Source organism: Bombus pascuorum, chromosome 15, assembly GCF_905332965.1.
Source record: "Bombus pascuorum chromosome 15, iyBomPasc1.1, whole genome shotgun sequence".
Taxonomy (NCBI): Eukaryota; Metazoa; Arthropoda; class Insecta; order Hymenoptera; family Apidae; genus Bombus; species Bombus pascuorum.
Window position 1 is genome coordinate 1111778 of NC_083502.1, and position 15126 is coordinate 1126903.

Here is a 15126-nt window from a genome sequence, read left to right on the forward strand (position 1 = left end):
TCTGGTTTCCCATGCTATGAAAAAGATTCTTTGTTTCAGTCACGGTTTAACTATTTTCTTTCCACAATTTGCTACACGTAATATCAAAATAAGTAAAATATACAGGTAATTAGACATCGAGCGTGGAATCTACCTTGTTGCGCAAAAAAAAATAATATTTCTCATCTATTTGTTACTTACGTCGGTATATCGGTATCTCGTTTAACTCTCATTTCAACCTCTCCAGTGTAATCGCGTGGATGAATGAAAACGAGACACCCTGTGTATAATATCCTTTGCACAGACACGCCTTCTTATTTACACGACCTATTCCACAACTAACCGTGAATGTCACCGTGACAAGTCGTTCGCAAGACACCGCGATGACATATCTTTCCTCTTTTGTCACACGTGCAACTGGCGAGACCGGCACACTGGCTCGTCCTTCTATCCTCGTAAACACACGCAACCGTCGTAAATTTATTCTTCACCCTCATCCGTAACCTCTCCACCATGTTTCCCTTACGACACTTTACCTATAACTTTGTCCTTTAGCTTGGATAATCTTACGTTACAAATTACCATATAATGGCTACAATGTTAAGCTTCGTATTAAAACGTAAGTATCGAGACAGCTGTTCGTTTCATAGGACAAATTACTTCCAATTACCAATTTTACTGTTTCTCGAATCTTCCGTTTAGACAAGACAGCAGAGCCACCAGTGTTTGTTTGGTGAATTTGTGTGACAGTAAGATTAACACTTTACTGATCGATAACCGATTAATCGGCTTTCCGTCGCCGACGCTTACCGACCAATAGCCTATTAATCGGCTTTTTGTCGCCAACAATCTTTTTCATTATTTGAGCAATAATTTATTATTTAGTACGAAAGTACCTTGCTCAGTTGCGTCAGTTGCGTTGCTTCGTAAGCTCCACAGTTTTATACCAATTTGGAAAACGTACCGTTCGCGATGAACGAAAAGAATGGTATTGGAGAGTCTAAACCGAAACAGAGCCGGCGCCAGGGAGAATCTGCGCCTGAGATGCCGGTCGGACATGCGTATGCTGTTGAATCTGTAGCGGTCGGTAAAGTGTTAACTAACTACCTGACTGCTTATACTTAATGCGTATAGAGTGCACGGAAAAGAACAGAGCGTAAATTAAATATGGCGAATAAGAAAGGATAAGCACGGATGATGGTTGGAACGAGACAGCGAGCAGCGGAAGCAGTTTCGTTGCATATTCAGCGCAGCCGAGTGAACGAGTTGGCGATCAAATATTACGACTGCGATAAGAAAGTGACTTTTACGGAGGGTCTAAAGAGGAAGTTTAAACGACGTAGAGAGGTTCGAAGAGAAACACGAGTGGATACTTTGCGGACAAGGGAGAAGCTTAAAGTTTAAATTTAAGGCAGTTTCTCAAGGAGCGATATAAAAGTGGCATGAAAATGCTAATGTGAATTTTAAAACACAAGGTTTGTCGTTCGTCGCGTTGTTCTTTCTACGATCTCATGTATGTAGTTTTTCCATTTGCGGAGTCGATCGGTGTGGCTTCCGAGCAGCTCGTATATCAGGTCAAAACAAGCTCGTAACATTCCCACCTTCCACATTCATCAAACCTAAAACACCCCACCAACGAGCCGACCACTTCTCTTAGCTATCTTATCGCACCATCCAACCAATTCCTCCTCCATAGACGCAAAAACATACATTCGTTCCCCCACTCTAACGTTACGACACCACTTTTTCCACCCTCGTTGCGTCACGAACTCGAATCGCGCCGAATGCCACCAGTCGCTTTATTGTTTCTTCGTAGATTACCTCGCCTTTCGTTTCCACCACTCCGTGCCCGCTCCAGCGCCTCCCACTACGCCGCGCTGTGGGCGTGGCCTACACCCAACCGCGTTGCTGCACGCTCCTACTCTTCTTCTGTGAAAAAGCAACTCTTACGACTGTAAATAAATTTTAACTCGAATATCTTAAGTTTTGGCGAACACGGTATGCACAGTGCTGACGAGAACTGGGCCGTTCTACTTCATGAAATTTTAGTGGCAAAGCGCGTGATCGATGCTTGCGCAAGTTCCTCAGTTTCCTCTACTTTTTTAGCGTTTAATGAACTTGTCAAATATACTCTCGACCGTTGACTATTGTACCGTCACTTTCCAACAGAGTGCCTTTTCGTTACGTTCTATATCACGTGTTTTTTCTTTACCATAGCATCAAATTTTTATAGTTACGTATACATTGCTACTTACTTGCTTATATAATTCGCTCTATACGTATAAAGCGCATCGAGAAGTGGGCGTAGGCCATGACAGTGCGCCCCTCTATCGGCCTCGTTTCACCGCCATGAATCGCAAGTGGCCACGCCCTCGCGTCTGGACCCGTCTTCCTATTGGCCGTGGGCGTGAGCCGCGTTTACCAGCAACTCAGCAAACTCGCGGACGCGTCGACCGACTCGCGGTTCACCGAGGCTATCCATAAAAAGCGTGCAGCGCTGGAGGAAAACGAAAGAAGGGGCGGGAGATGGAAAGGCTCTCAGCTCTTGAAAAATTCGTATCGCTATCCCCACCTATGTGATGTACGGTAGCAAGCACGCGCGAAATACAAGCTCGATCGATGCACGCAGGAAACGTCGTTAACTGCTCGTTGCACAGCGTGTATACATATTGGGTGGAGGGCGTAAGTGAATCAATAATCACACGTTGCATATAAATCAATTTTTATTGCAATTAATATTTAAGTATCGGTTATGCGCGTTAATATTCAGACACGCCGCAATCTCCGCGTTCGTTGCTTCGCGTAATAAGGTGATTTAAATACGCAGCGCGTTGCTCGTTCTGTCTGAGAAGACGAGCCGTCTCATCGTAGCTCGAAAGCACGTAAACGTCTTCGCTAAAGCGACACGCAGCAACTTTTTCTCGCCGCTCGTTGTTGAATATCGTTTAGCTTGGACAAAAAATTGCTGCAACTTACCGTTTGTTGGAGATGTTCTGCGGAAGGTGGAGCAACAAGAGACGACGACACGTTGCTGGATGTTCGTAGAGTTGCTGAACGCAGGCAAGAGGCTTCGCGGTGTAGAAAATACAAATGATGCGAAATGAAGAGTCGAGGCAGAGATAAATCGCGATGAAGACAAAGTCGCTGAGATTAAAAGCTGCGAATAGACGGGTTTTGCCTGCTCGCAGACGAATAATTTACCTGATACGGCCGGATATGTCGGCTACTCGCGGGATATAGGTCGTTATAATATAAGCGTAAGAAAGAAAAAGCTGGCGACATTAAACATCTCGTAAAATATTACAACTACCTATCTTTAAAACCGTAAGATCTCGATTGCTCGCCATAAGCGATCATCGCGCGAAATCTCATTACGAACTTCGTGCGTATGTAAGTACGTGGACAGTTACATAGACAGCGATGCTACGTATGTACAGGGTGTTTAACTGAAACTAATCGCGTACAGTCGATCACAGAGGTCTCGTATCACGCGTAGAACACATAGAAACATCAAATATAAATGTAAGTATATAACACGTTAGCTGCTGTGAATTCTGTTGGCGCGTTAATTAGATATGCGGTGTTAACTTTATTAGGAGGAAAGGAGCGAAAGAACGTGAAACAGGACAACGTTGGAAAAATTACACCAAGTACAGATGTTGCAAAACGTATGCAACGACACCTTCCGCTGTATTCTCGACGTGGAAAAAATTGAAGATCGCTGAAAGTAGGAGAACTTCTGACGTAGTCAGACAAATGAATTTCACGCGATTTCGTCATTTTACGTCAACTACGGAATGCACAAAAGTCTGGTAATAACGTGCGTTGATATAGAAATCAAATGATCTGGAAGCAACGTGAATCACGAGAACGGAACTGCATTCCTACGTTCCCTTATCCGCGTTTTCACATTCCGTACGCTACGCGGAATCGCTGAACCTCGCAGCCGGTTAATAGATTGATCAGTAGCACGGATAAAACGATTGCTCCGCCAGCCGTTTATCTGGCTATCCGCTTCTTTTCGCTCGTCCGTCTTTTTGCCCGGACGAGCAGCCAATTCGACGAATTCAATAACTCGCCGGACCGCGTGCTCGACCGTCGACCCTGCCCCCACTCCGCCAATTATCCCCACCAAGGCAGTCGCGCGTTTCAGACGCGAGACACCATTGGTGGCGGGGCGGGGCGGCCACGCCCACTCGCGTGGCCACAGCGACGCGTCACGCTCCACAGAACCGGATCGTCCGGTGCGCGCTCCGTATTTAGCAGCGCACGAACGTGCGAACCAGCTTCGCAGACCAACCCTCCACAAAGCGGTTACAGAGGAAAGGGAATAGTTTTTTCGAGTCGGTTCGGTTCGAATCGATCCAACGAAATCGATCGATTTCGCTCGATCTTGCGTACGCTGCAGATGGTTTTGTTTCGCTTTTTTGCAGCAAGGGGCGAGGATAAGAGGATTTGTATAGTTCAGTTTTAGGGATCGAACGACAAGGAACGTATAAGGAATTATTCAGTTGCGATCGAAGTAAAAGAATACGTGAAAGATATCCGACCTTATATTACGAAGCAAAAGAGAATTGCACGCGCAAAAACGTATCTAATATTGGATTTATATCATTTGACAAATAATCGTTGGATGACAAAGTATGGTTAGAATCGAGTTAAGAAAATTTAGAATTATTTATAAACTATATTTATAAACTAGTACCGCTGAATTCTATCTATTAACGACGATTAAATTAGTTCGCTGTTACTAATTGCAACGACTAACGTCAATCGTTGAACGCCATGGAATATCGCTGGATCTTGCGTCAAGGTCAGATGCGTCTTAATTTCGACTAGTCAAAAAATTATGTCAAGACAGAGCCTAAGTTAAGTCCGTTTGCGAGCGCAGGGTACGATGATAGCACGTACGTACGCTTATGTGACTTTGAGCGTTGAGCTGAGGCGCGCGAGTCAGCGTACGCTCGACGATTCCTTTGTATTCGTCGCTCCAAGGACACCTATGGCGTTCGCTATCGCTCGACAACTGGTCATCGCGCCGATGCTGCTTACCGAGTTCAGTCGTCGAGAATCCGCGGGGGTTCGTGTCATTCGATAGACGCGCGATGTCTTTACCGATGACGATTCATCGACATCGAACTTGACCAACGATAACGAAACTCGACACGGGGTTCACTCAACCGCTTGCAGTAAACTCGGGAAAAAATTGCTAGACTTCACAGTATCGTAGGTATCGATCTGCGTTCCATTTAAAAAAGTCGAGTGATTTTGAAATTTCCGAAACTCCTACAGCTATGAAAAGATCGTCGTATCTGCGAAAATAACGGAGATATTCAACCGTTGACTCTTCTTGCACCCCGCCGTATACCGTTAATCGTCTTTTCCTCGATGAAAGCTGTCGTCAATAAAGTCTTCTATCGTCGATAAATCATTGTCGACTTTTACCGACAGCTTCGGTTTCGTGCGTGAAGCATGCAATTTTCTTACGACAGACTCTCTTCTCGCTTAACAAATTCGATTTCAACGTGTCAAAGTGCCACGTTATTCGTCGCAAAGTTTCGTACGTTTCGTATTCTTATTCTCCGAACCACGGCCTGTCATCCGCCGATAGCATCGTACGCGATTCGACAGTCCTTTCTACAAACATGCTCTATACAGTATAGTTAATTTTGCCTTTAAACACCGCGGCTTTCTTCGTCGTTCATCAAAATGCTTTTCTAACACTTACGCACTCGTGGCTCCCTCTAATTCTCCGGCGCGTCTCATGCACGAATATTGCTCTGTTATTTCGTCTCCGTATTACGAATGTCATGATGCGTTGATCAACAGTGTGTAGCATAGATCGAACGCGATTATCTTCTCACACCAACCCGTGTCTATTTATAGTCACAATTACAATTCGCGTCTGGGATTAACGATTATCGAGTAACGCTGCACCGTATTTACCGTTTATATATAAACTTGTCAACTGGCTTTACGACACATTCTCTACGAATTTAATTTTTCTACTCTCGTGCTTTCTTTGTAACCGAAACCCATCGCACATATCACGGCCTTAATCTTGTAACTGTAAGTGCCAGCAATTTTTGCCGCGAACTTATCCCGTGATTATGTACATTTAGCCTCGATATAGTATACTTAATATAGTAGCAACTCTTAAAGTCATTTGCGCGATCTCATGTGAATTAGTCTTTTCTCTTCCTGTCTCGTTTGCGTTATATATTATTTTATTTTATTTTGTGTTACATTTCTGTTACGTTGTGTCACGTTACCTATACCAACTGTGGCAGGAATTTAAAAGATAGTAATAAAAAACAGCGTCGGTAAGTTCCGTGCCAGTTAAATGATATCGACTCGACCAGCAACCCTGCTAGGATAAGGTAGGGCTGAAAGTTACAACCTGTAACTCGAGGTCTTTCGTAATCCTGTTCAGTGGCTCCTCCAATCGGAAATGAAGCTTGTTCGATTGGGGACAATTAGATATTGTAGGGCTGTATGCTCGATCCTTGGCTCAACAACCGCGACATCATCGGTTCGGTGGCTTCGACCGTGGCTCCTGTAAGTTTCGAACGGACAGATAGAAATCGATGGTAATTTGATCATAAACCTGCCGCTGAAACTTGATGCTATATCGTGCACGAAAGTGCATCACGTAGGTTCGTTACTTCTTTTTACCTTTCTAGTTTTAAGAGCAGTTTACTTAAGTCACGTCAGAGTAATAAGATAATTTTCCGATATTCTAAAAGATATTAATATCAAGGAAGTAGTATTAAAGGAGCGTTCAATCGATCGCTATTACTGCCGATATTATCATCGATATTTAAGATTCTTAACACTGTCGTGCATAAAAGACTCTCTAGACGATCGATCGTATACTCTATTGGTACAATGTTAGGAACCTTCACTATCGACGATAATATCGACAATCGTATCGATTGTCTAAACGGTCCTTTATCCATATACCGATCGGAATATTCCTTTGTAAGACACGAAATTACGAATAAAACGTCAGTAGCTTCGTTTTCTTTCTTTCGTTGCGAGTTGGACAAATGTGCCTACCTTTGATACTGACTGCTGCCAGTAGGGTTGCGTATTATTGAGTATATGGCGTTTGTAAAGATTCATGCGAGCGTTGCGTGAGAGATAGACGTTGCATGGTGTATGCTTCCTTTTAGCTCAGTGAGTGGTGTACGTTTTCCTTTAAGTTTGTAAAGATTCATGCATGCGTTGTGTAGAAAATAGATGTTGCATGGTGTATGTTTTCTTTTAAGTTTGTAGACTCGTGGAAGCGCTACTTGGGAGATAAATGTTTTCCAACTTAGGCTACGAAATATCTATCACTGCTCACGCAAATGCACAGAAAAGTAAGGTCAGAACTTTGCATTCGCATTAATAGCTTGAATATAGGGATTTATGTGTGATGTTGAGTGATTTATGGACGGATTTCATGTGGACCTACTAATTGGCATAGTTTTTCAAAGATTAATCTTTATATTTATATCACTAAAATACCACATCCTTGGAAAACAATGCGAAGAACTACGTTAATATAGTCCAGTTAAAACTATTTGAAATCCTTTTCAAAATAATTAAACGAATCATTGAAGTATCATCATTTCTTTTCCTAATCCTAACCTACCCCCCCCCCACCTGACGACTACTTAACAGATCTGTATTTAAACTCGAAATAGAATTAATCTTTGTATATTGTACTTCAATTTACTTTATTCTCCCTGCTTCGCTTGAATTATTATTAATCATAAAGATAAATTGGAAATTTCCAAACATCAGTGATAATACTATAGGATAGTACCGACGTTTCATTTGTTAATCCTTTCACTTCTTGGTTACAGTCGAGATCTGTAAGAGAAGCCGTCAACGCTAACGCCAACTGCAGTCGGTATGGAAAAATCTTATATGCGTATAAATAATATACATGTTATATGTACATAAATAAAATATTTATAATCTTATGGGTAGTACCTTTATTTATACAATTGTAATATTTCTTTATTAAACTTGCATTTTTCCGAAATTTATTTTCTTTGTAATTATACAATTAATTTTTTACATATTTCTGTTGCGAACATAATAAAAGATACATTTGATATATTTTTCTAAATGCATTCATTAATAAAGTAGATACGAAAGTAGTATTATTAAATAAGAAATCTTGTTAAAGAAGAGTAATATAAATAAATAAGTAAAATTAAAAATATAATTGTTGCGAATTCTCAACTACGTGACGATCAGTCAGGTTGCAACTGATCGGTTGATATCGCGAATCTTGAACGAGATTAACGCTCAAGGTGGAGGTAAATTAAAGCCGCCGAGTTGTAATATGTCATTAGGTTATGTATTTGCAAGTTATGAACCAGAGTACAGTGTAGTATAACACGAAGAATCTGACAACTCTGATGAAGACTGTTGGAAGATTCATAAACGGACGGCCACTCCAAGTCACAAACGATGATATAATTACTATGATTCCTCCTTTTCCAACGTAACAGGCAAATAAAGTGAATCATGCAGAGCATTACCAATTTCTTGAAAACTATGCCAAATATTGATTTATTTTATCTCCAAATTAAGCACACAGAAAATTAATCATATTAGATACAACAAATTTTGGAGGATAAATTTCCTTTAAAATCTTATTTTTAATTACAATGACAGATTAATTTGTTGTTTTGGTAGCTATTTAATAACTTTTTTTTATTTTATTCTGCATAAAAATAAATTATTATCGCAACCTGTAGGTTATCAAATAACCTAAAATAATAAAGATACAATAAATTTGAAATATTTTATTACTTCCTACCTGAGAGCTAAACATAATATGATTCTGGACAGAAGATTGACATGGAAACGACATATCTTAGATAAAACCAAACAACTCGAAGCAAAATTTAAAAAATTCTACTGGCTCATCGGCCGACGTTCCAACTTAAAACTACTTGCGCAAAGTAAAATTACACTATACAAAGCCAAATTAAAACCTGTTTGGACCTATGGAATCCAACTATGGGGAACAGCGAGTAATTCCAACATAGAAATTCTTCAACGATTCCAACCGAAAACCTTAAGCTCCCTAATAGATGCACCTTGGTACGTCAGCAACGAAACGATACATCACGACCTGAAGATCCCACAGTCGCAGAAGAATTATCCAAATTCAGCAATAGACATAGCACAAGAGTTAACAACGATCAAAACCCTCCAATTACTCAGGTACTCGACACGTCGGAACAGATCCGCAGGCTAAAAGACATTACACCTTAGACCTAAGCACTAGATTCAAATAGAATCACATACTACAAACACTTATTAACCACGTCATAGTACCAAGCCAGATAAATTTACTTCAAATTCTCTGACGAGAATTGATTGTAAACTAAACGCAAATAAAAAAAAAATCTCTATTCATGCAAGTATTTTCGGTTTATGGATGGTCTGTGAAACAGTCCTTAGGTTTATTGCACGCTCTTACAAATAACGGAGAAAGCGGATAATTGCCTAACGGAAAAGCAGGTTTTTCCTATAGACAAGGACATCCATGAACCACGTTGTCAGGAGACTTCCTCCTCATATTTTCATTTATTAACGTTGGCTGTAACCAATAGACATCGCGGATCGTTTCCCTCGTTTTCCTGCCGAAAAGTGTGAACAACGAATCCGTGTTCTTAATTCAAAAAGGCACACTTACACCGAGCTTTCCTCCGAAATAACACGAGACGGGTTTTCAATGTTGCTACAGCCTTAAAGCAGTCAGCTGTTACAAACTTGATAAAGTATCTTTTGTTTACCTGTTTTTTAAACATACCAGAGAATTTATAATGAGTGACGATGATCGAGATATTGACATTGAGAGTGATGTAAGCCCTTAAAACTGTTCTTTCAATGGACGCTTGTTAAAGAGATCGTTTTTTTAGGAAGATGACTATTCCGATTCTAGGCAAATGCATTCAAACAATACCCAATGTTCTGCTCAAGTAAGTTCATTATCTACTCTTATATTCCTTTCTTTTTTTTTCTAATTCATTTATTCAACATCTTTTATTTAATTAACGATATAAACAAGTTTTATTTTCAAAATATAAAATGTAAATATTGTTGAGGTTAAATGTACACTTATAATTAAGATTAAGATACACACACACATATTTATTTTTAATAATAAAGTTAAGATGGATATTGATTATAAGTCAAGAATTTAGATGTAAGATTTTTATACAACGTGTATGTAACTTAGTTTGATTTGATATGAAAAAACATTTTATATGTTGATAGGAAGAAAAACGGGCACACCATAATGCACTAGAACGGAAACGTCGGGATCACATCAAAGATAATTTCTCTATCCTTAAAGACCATGTACCTACGTTGCAAGGAGAAAAGGTTGCAAGTAGGACACAAATACTCAAGAAAACTGCTGAGTATATACAGTTTATGCAACGCAAGAATTCCTCCCATCAACAGGATATTGCTGACTTAATGCGCCAGAATAAGCTCTTGCGGTCTCAAAGTAAATATTAATCAAAAAATTAATTAGATTTTATTCTAACACTCTTTGGAAATTCAAAACGCAGTTTAACACTAGGTTTACGGATGTTTCTTATATACCTATCTCTACAAGCATCTGTCAAATTGATGGGTAAACGAAAATACGCATTTTATTTAAAACATCGATTTATTCAAATTAAGTCTAAATCGAACAATATTAGGCCTCAAATTTAGATATATTATCAGTAAGCAAAAAGTTTTTTTTAATTATCACGGAAATAATAACAATAATATTACCGGTATAGGGTAATCATATTTATTGAGCACATTTTTTTAAAATATATTGAATTTTGTTTGTACATATTCCGCATGTGATCTTTTTTGCAATATATACAACAATTGTTGCTTCTATCTTTTTTGCTGTAGCCCACTTGGCAAATGTTCTTATTTTTCCCAGTTAATTCCTCGGCTAAGCAAAATATGAACTCCTTTCTGGATATTTTCGATCCAGTGCAGTGTTTACATAATATCCATGCGTTTATCGCTGCCAAATCTAAAATATTGAAAACAACTTGCAGGGGTCATCGGAAACTCCTTACTTTCAAAATATATTTGCATGCCATCTGGCCAACGACATCCACACCAAACTTTGTTTTATTATAAAAACCAATGGTTTCTTGAACATGTTTATAATTGTCTTCTACTTGCACACCTGTATGTTTTTTGCTTAGAAGAAGGACTTCTACGTTAGATTTACTTTTATATATAGTAAGCGTGCATTTTTTTAAGTTATATAAATGTGAGAAAAACAAAGTCATCTTGTCCTTTTTTCCCTTGGGCATCGAGTTTCATCTTTCCTCATATAAGGGAAACCATTCAAAATATATTTTATTTGGATGTCAACTGCTAATCAAAACTTAATGTCAAATTTTTGAGGCTTATTTGGCATATATTGTGTAAACCTGCATTGGACTTTCATTGGAAATAATTGTCCATCTATTGAGATATTTTCATATGGCTTGCAACAAGCCTGGCTATTACTTATAGATCTGTTCCATAATTCGGATATCAGCGCAAATTTATCTGTTTGTAATCTTTCGGAGGCTTTCAATGATCTTGCTTCATATGCACCCTGGTTATGTAGGATTCCTAGAAGACTACGTAACTCAGCAACTGTGATTGTCCAGTCTTTTTTCAAAATATGATGCGCCTCGATTTCAGTGCAATCTTTTATATGTCCCATTATGTGTCTGTCAATTATCAATTCAAAAGCACTAGTTACACAACCCAACATAATATTTCTCTTAACATAGCCAGCAGGCCCAGCGAAATCCTTGAATATTATATGAATGGGCGTCCTACCTCTAGATCCGCCTGCTTTCAGTTTTATCCAGTGTCCTGTCAATTGCAATTTCAGTTTCACCCATTACATTTTGGGATGTGCTTGGAATGCTTGTCCTTTCATCCTCGGAGTCAGAACTAGAAAAAATATGCAGTCTTTTCTTGTTACGATACACTTCCAAGAAGCTTTCCTCTCCACTATCTGAAGATCCTTCTATCTTTCCACTTTCAGTGTATTCAGAACTTTCACTGTCAGTATCGCTATGGCATAATTCATACTGATCTTCTTCGGAGGTATCCTCAGAATAATCTTCATTGATGTTGACAATTTTGTTAAATATCTAATTATATCTCTTGGATTTACTCATGATTGTTAGAAAAGGGCGATTGGTCAAAAAAAGAAAATACTGTGCACAAATTCAGTTATCCTATTGTAAATACTTATAATAAGCGGAGACAATAATTAGAAATGTCTACAATAACTGAAACTTTTGCACACTGTCTTTGAAAAACGGATTGTTTATGAAATCAACTAGCCCATCAATTTGACGGATTTTGTAGAGATAGGTATACTAGATACAGATTTCAAAAATTAGAGAGCCTAAGAAAAAGTAATTGTGTGCATAAATTCGTTAGATGAAATGATTAATTTACGATGCAAAATGGTTAAAATTAATGCTATGGTTTTTGGGATATTTCATTTCGAAGTTTGAAATAACGTCACACTGACGGATCCCGTAAACCTAGAGTTAATATAGGTAGATCGACACAGTTCTAAGCTAAAAACTAGTACCGCTGAATTCTATCTATTAACGACAATTAAATTAGTTCGCTGTTACTAGTTGCAACAACTAACGTCAATCGTTGAACGCCATGGAATATCGCTGGATCTTGTGTCAAGGTCAGATGCGTCTTAATTTCGACTAATAAAAAAATTATGTCAAGACAGAGCCTAAGTTAAGTCCGTTTGCGAGCGCAGGGTACGATGATAGCACGTACGTACGCTTATGTGACTTTGAGCGTTGAGCTGAGGCACGCGAATCAGCGTGCACTCGACGATTCCTTCGTATTCGTCGCTCCAAGGACACCTATGGCGTTCGCAATCGCTCGACGACTGGTCGTCGTTTGCGTCGAGTCGCGGCATTTGTCATCGCGCCGATGCTGCTTACCGAGTCCAGTCATCGAGAATCCGCGGTGGTCCGTGTCATTCGATAGACGCGCGATGTCTTTACCAATGACGATTCATTGACACCGAACTTGACCAACGATAACGAAACTCGACACAGGGTTCACTCAACCGCTTGCAGTAAACTCGGGGAAAAATTGCTAGACTTTACAGGATCGAAGGTATCGATCTGCGTTCCATTTAAAAAAGCCCTCCCCTCCCCCACGGCTTATTAACAGATCTGTATTTAAACTCGAAATAGAATTAGTATTTGTATATTGTACTTCAAGTTACTTTATTCTCCCTGTTTCGCTTGAATTATTATTAATCATAAAGATAAATTGGAAATTTTCAAACGTCCCGCACATTAGTGATAATACTATAGGATAGTACCGACGTTTCATTTGTTAATCCTTTCACTTCTTGGTTACAGTTGAGATCTGTAAGAGAAGCCGTCAACGCTAACGTCAACTGCAGTCGGTATGGAAAAATTTTATATGCTTATAAATAATATACATGTTATATGTACATAAATAAAATATTTATAATCTTATCGGTAATACCTTTATTTATACAATTGTAATATTTCTTTATTAAACTTGCATTTTTCCGAAATTTATTTTCTTTGTAATTATACAATTAATTTTTTACATATTTCTGTTGCGAACATAATAAAAGATACATTTGATATATTTTTCTAAATGCATTCATTAATAAAGTAGATACGAAAGTAGTATTATTAAATAAGAAATCTTGTTAAAGAAGAGTAATATAAATAAATAAGTAAAATTAAAAATATAATTGTTGCGAATTCTCAACTACGTGGCGATCAGTCAGGTTGCAACTGATCGGTTGATATCTTGAACGAGATTAACGCTCAAGGTGGAGGTAAATTAAAGCCGTCGATTTGTAATATGTCATTAGGTTATGTATTTGCAAGTTAAGAACCAGAGTACAGTGTAGTATAACACGAAGAATCTGACAACTCTAATGAAGACTGTTGGAAGATTCATAAACGAACGGTCACTCCAAGTCACAAACGATGATATAATTACTATGATTCCTCCTTTTCCAACGTAACAGGCAAATAAAGTGAATCATGCAGAGCATTACCAATTTCTTGAAAACTATGCCAAATATTGATTTACTTTATCAACAAATTAAACACACAGAAAATTAATCATATTAGATACAACAAATTTTAGAGGATAAATTTCCTTTAAAATCTTATTTTTAATTACAATCCTTGAAAGAAAGTCACTAGCGGGAAGCATCGTACGTGAGAAAAGCAGATTTCTCCTATCTTTCCGTAAGGAAATCAAACTAAATTAGATCCAAAATTCAAGGGTCCATTTGTAATAGCAGAGGTTTTGGAAGGAGATAAATATACTCTAAAAAAACATTAGATGTGAAAAGACCCTATAAATACAGCCATGATAGACTGAGAAAAATGTCAGATAATTGCATTCCTACTGAATTGAATGTCTGTAGCGATGGCAAGAACAGTAACCATGAGGATATGAGTACCCTGATCTCGGAAAATCATTAGCACAATGATCATCACATTTGGCGGAGTGAGTTCACGTGTTCGGAGCGACAAGGTAACAAAGCTCAGTGAGGTCGTGTGATGCAGTTCACCTGCGCCTGGAAGCGACAATGTAACGAAACTCAGTGAAGCCGTGTAATGCAGTTCACCTGCGCCTAGGGCGACAATGTAACCAAACTCAGTGAGACCGTCTAAATGCAGTTCACCTGCGTCTAGGGCCGACAATATAACGAAGCTCAGTGAAGCCGTGTGATGCAGTTCACCTGCGCCTGGGAGCGACAATGTAACGAAGCTCAGTGAAGCCGTGTAATGCAGTTCACCTGCGCCTAGGGGCGACAATGTAACCAAACTCAGTGAGACTGTGGAACGAAGCTCTGCGTGATCGTGCGATCTAGAAAAACAAGATTCATTTGGGTACGAAATCGAGAATGGTCCATCATGTCATTACGACTGGACTAGTAATCCACAGGATGCAGCTAGCACTTTGAATACTAATCATAATGTTTACTGATTTTTGTTTTCTTTTATTTTGTTATTAAAACATCCGATCAAAATTTTTGTTGTTGAACTGGACCCTTGGCTTATTAGAACA

The 15126-nt window shown here is 39.0% G+C and overlaps 3 protein-coding genes across 3 annotated transcripts in view; 2 read left to right on the plus strand and 1 right to left on the minus strand.

The window, feature by feature from the left end:
- The window catches only part of LOC132914926 (forkhead box protein A2-A-like), a 35598-nt gene extending 33770 nt beyond the window's left edge, over positions 1–1828 (minus strand). Inside the window, exon 1 of the mRNA XM_060974446.1 lies at positions 181–1828. The gene's annotated coding sequence lies outside the window, so the exon portion shown is untranslated. The remainder of the gene's footprint in view (positions 1–180) is intronic.
- The window catches only part of LOC132914925 (mediator of RNA polymerase II transcription subunit 26), a 78422-nt gene that overhangs the window by 50654 nt on the left and 12642 nt on the right, over positions 1–15126 (plus strand). The gene's annotated exons all lie outside the window — the stretch shown is intronic.
- Positions 9740–13544, plus strand: LOC132914912 (protein max-like). The gene is made up of 4 exons (XM_060974422.1): positions 9740–9854; positions 9912–9971; positions 10270–10504; positions 13422–13544. Exons 1-4 carry the CDS (start codon positions 9816–9818, stop codon positions 13451–13453), a joined length of 366 nt encoding a protein of 121 aa, XP_060830405.1. The 5' UTR covers positions 9740–9815; the 3' UTR covers positions 13454–13544.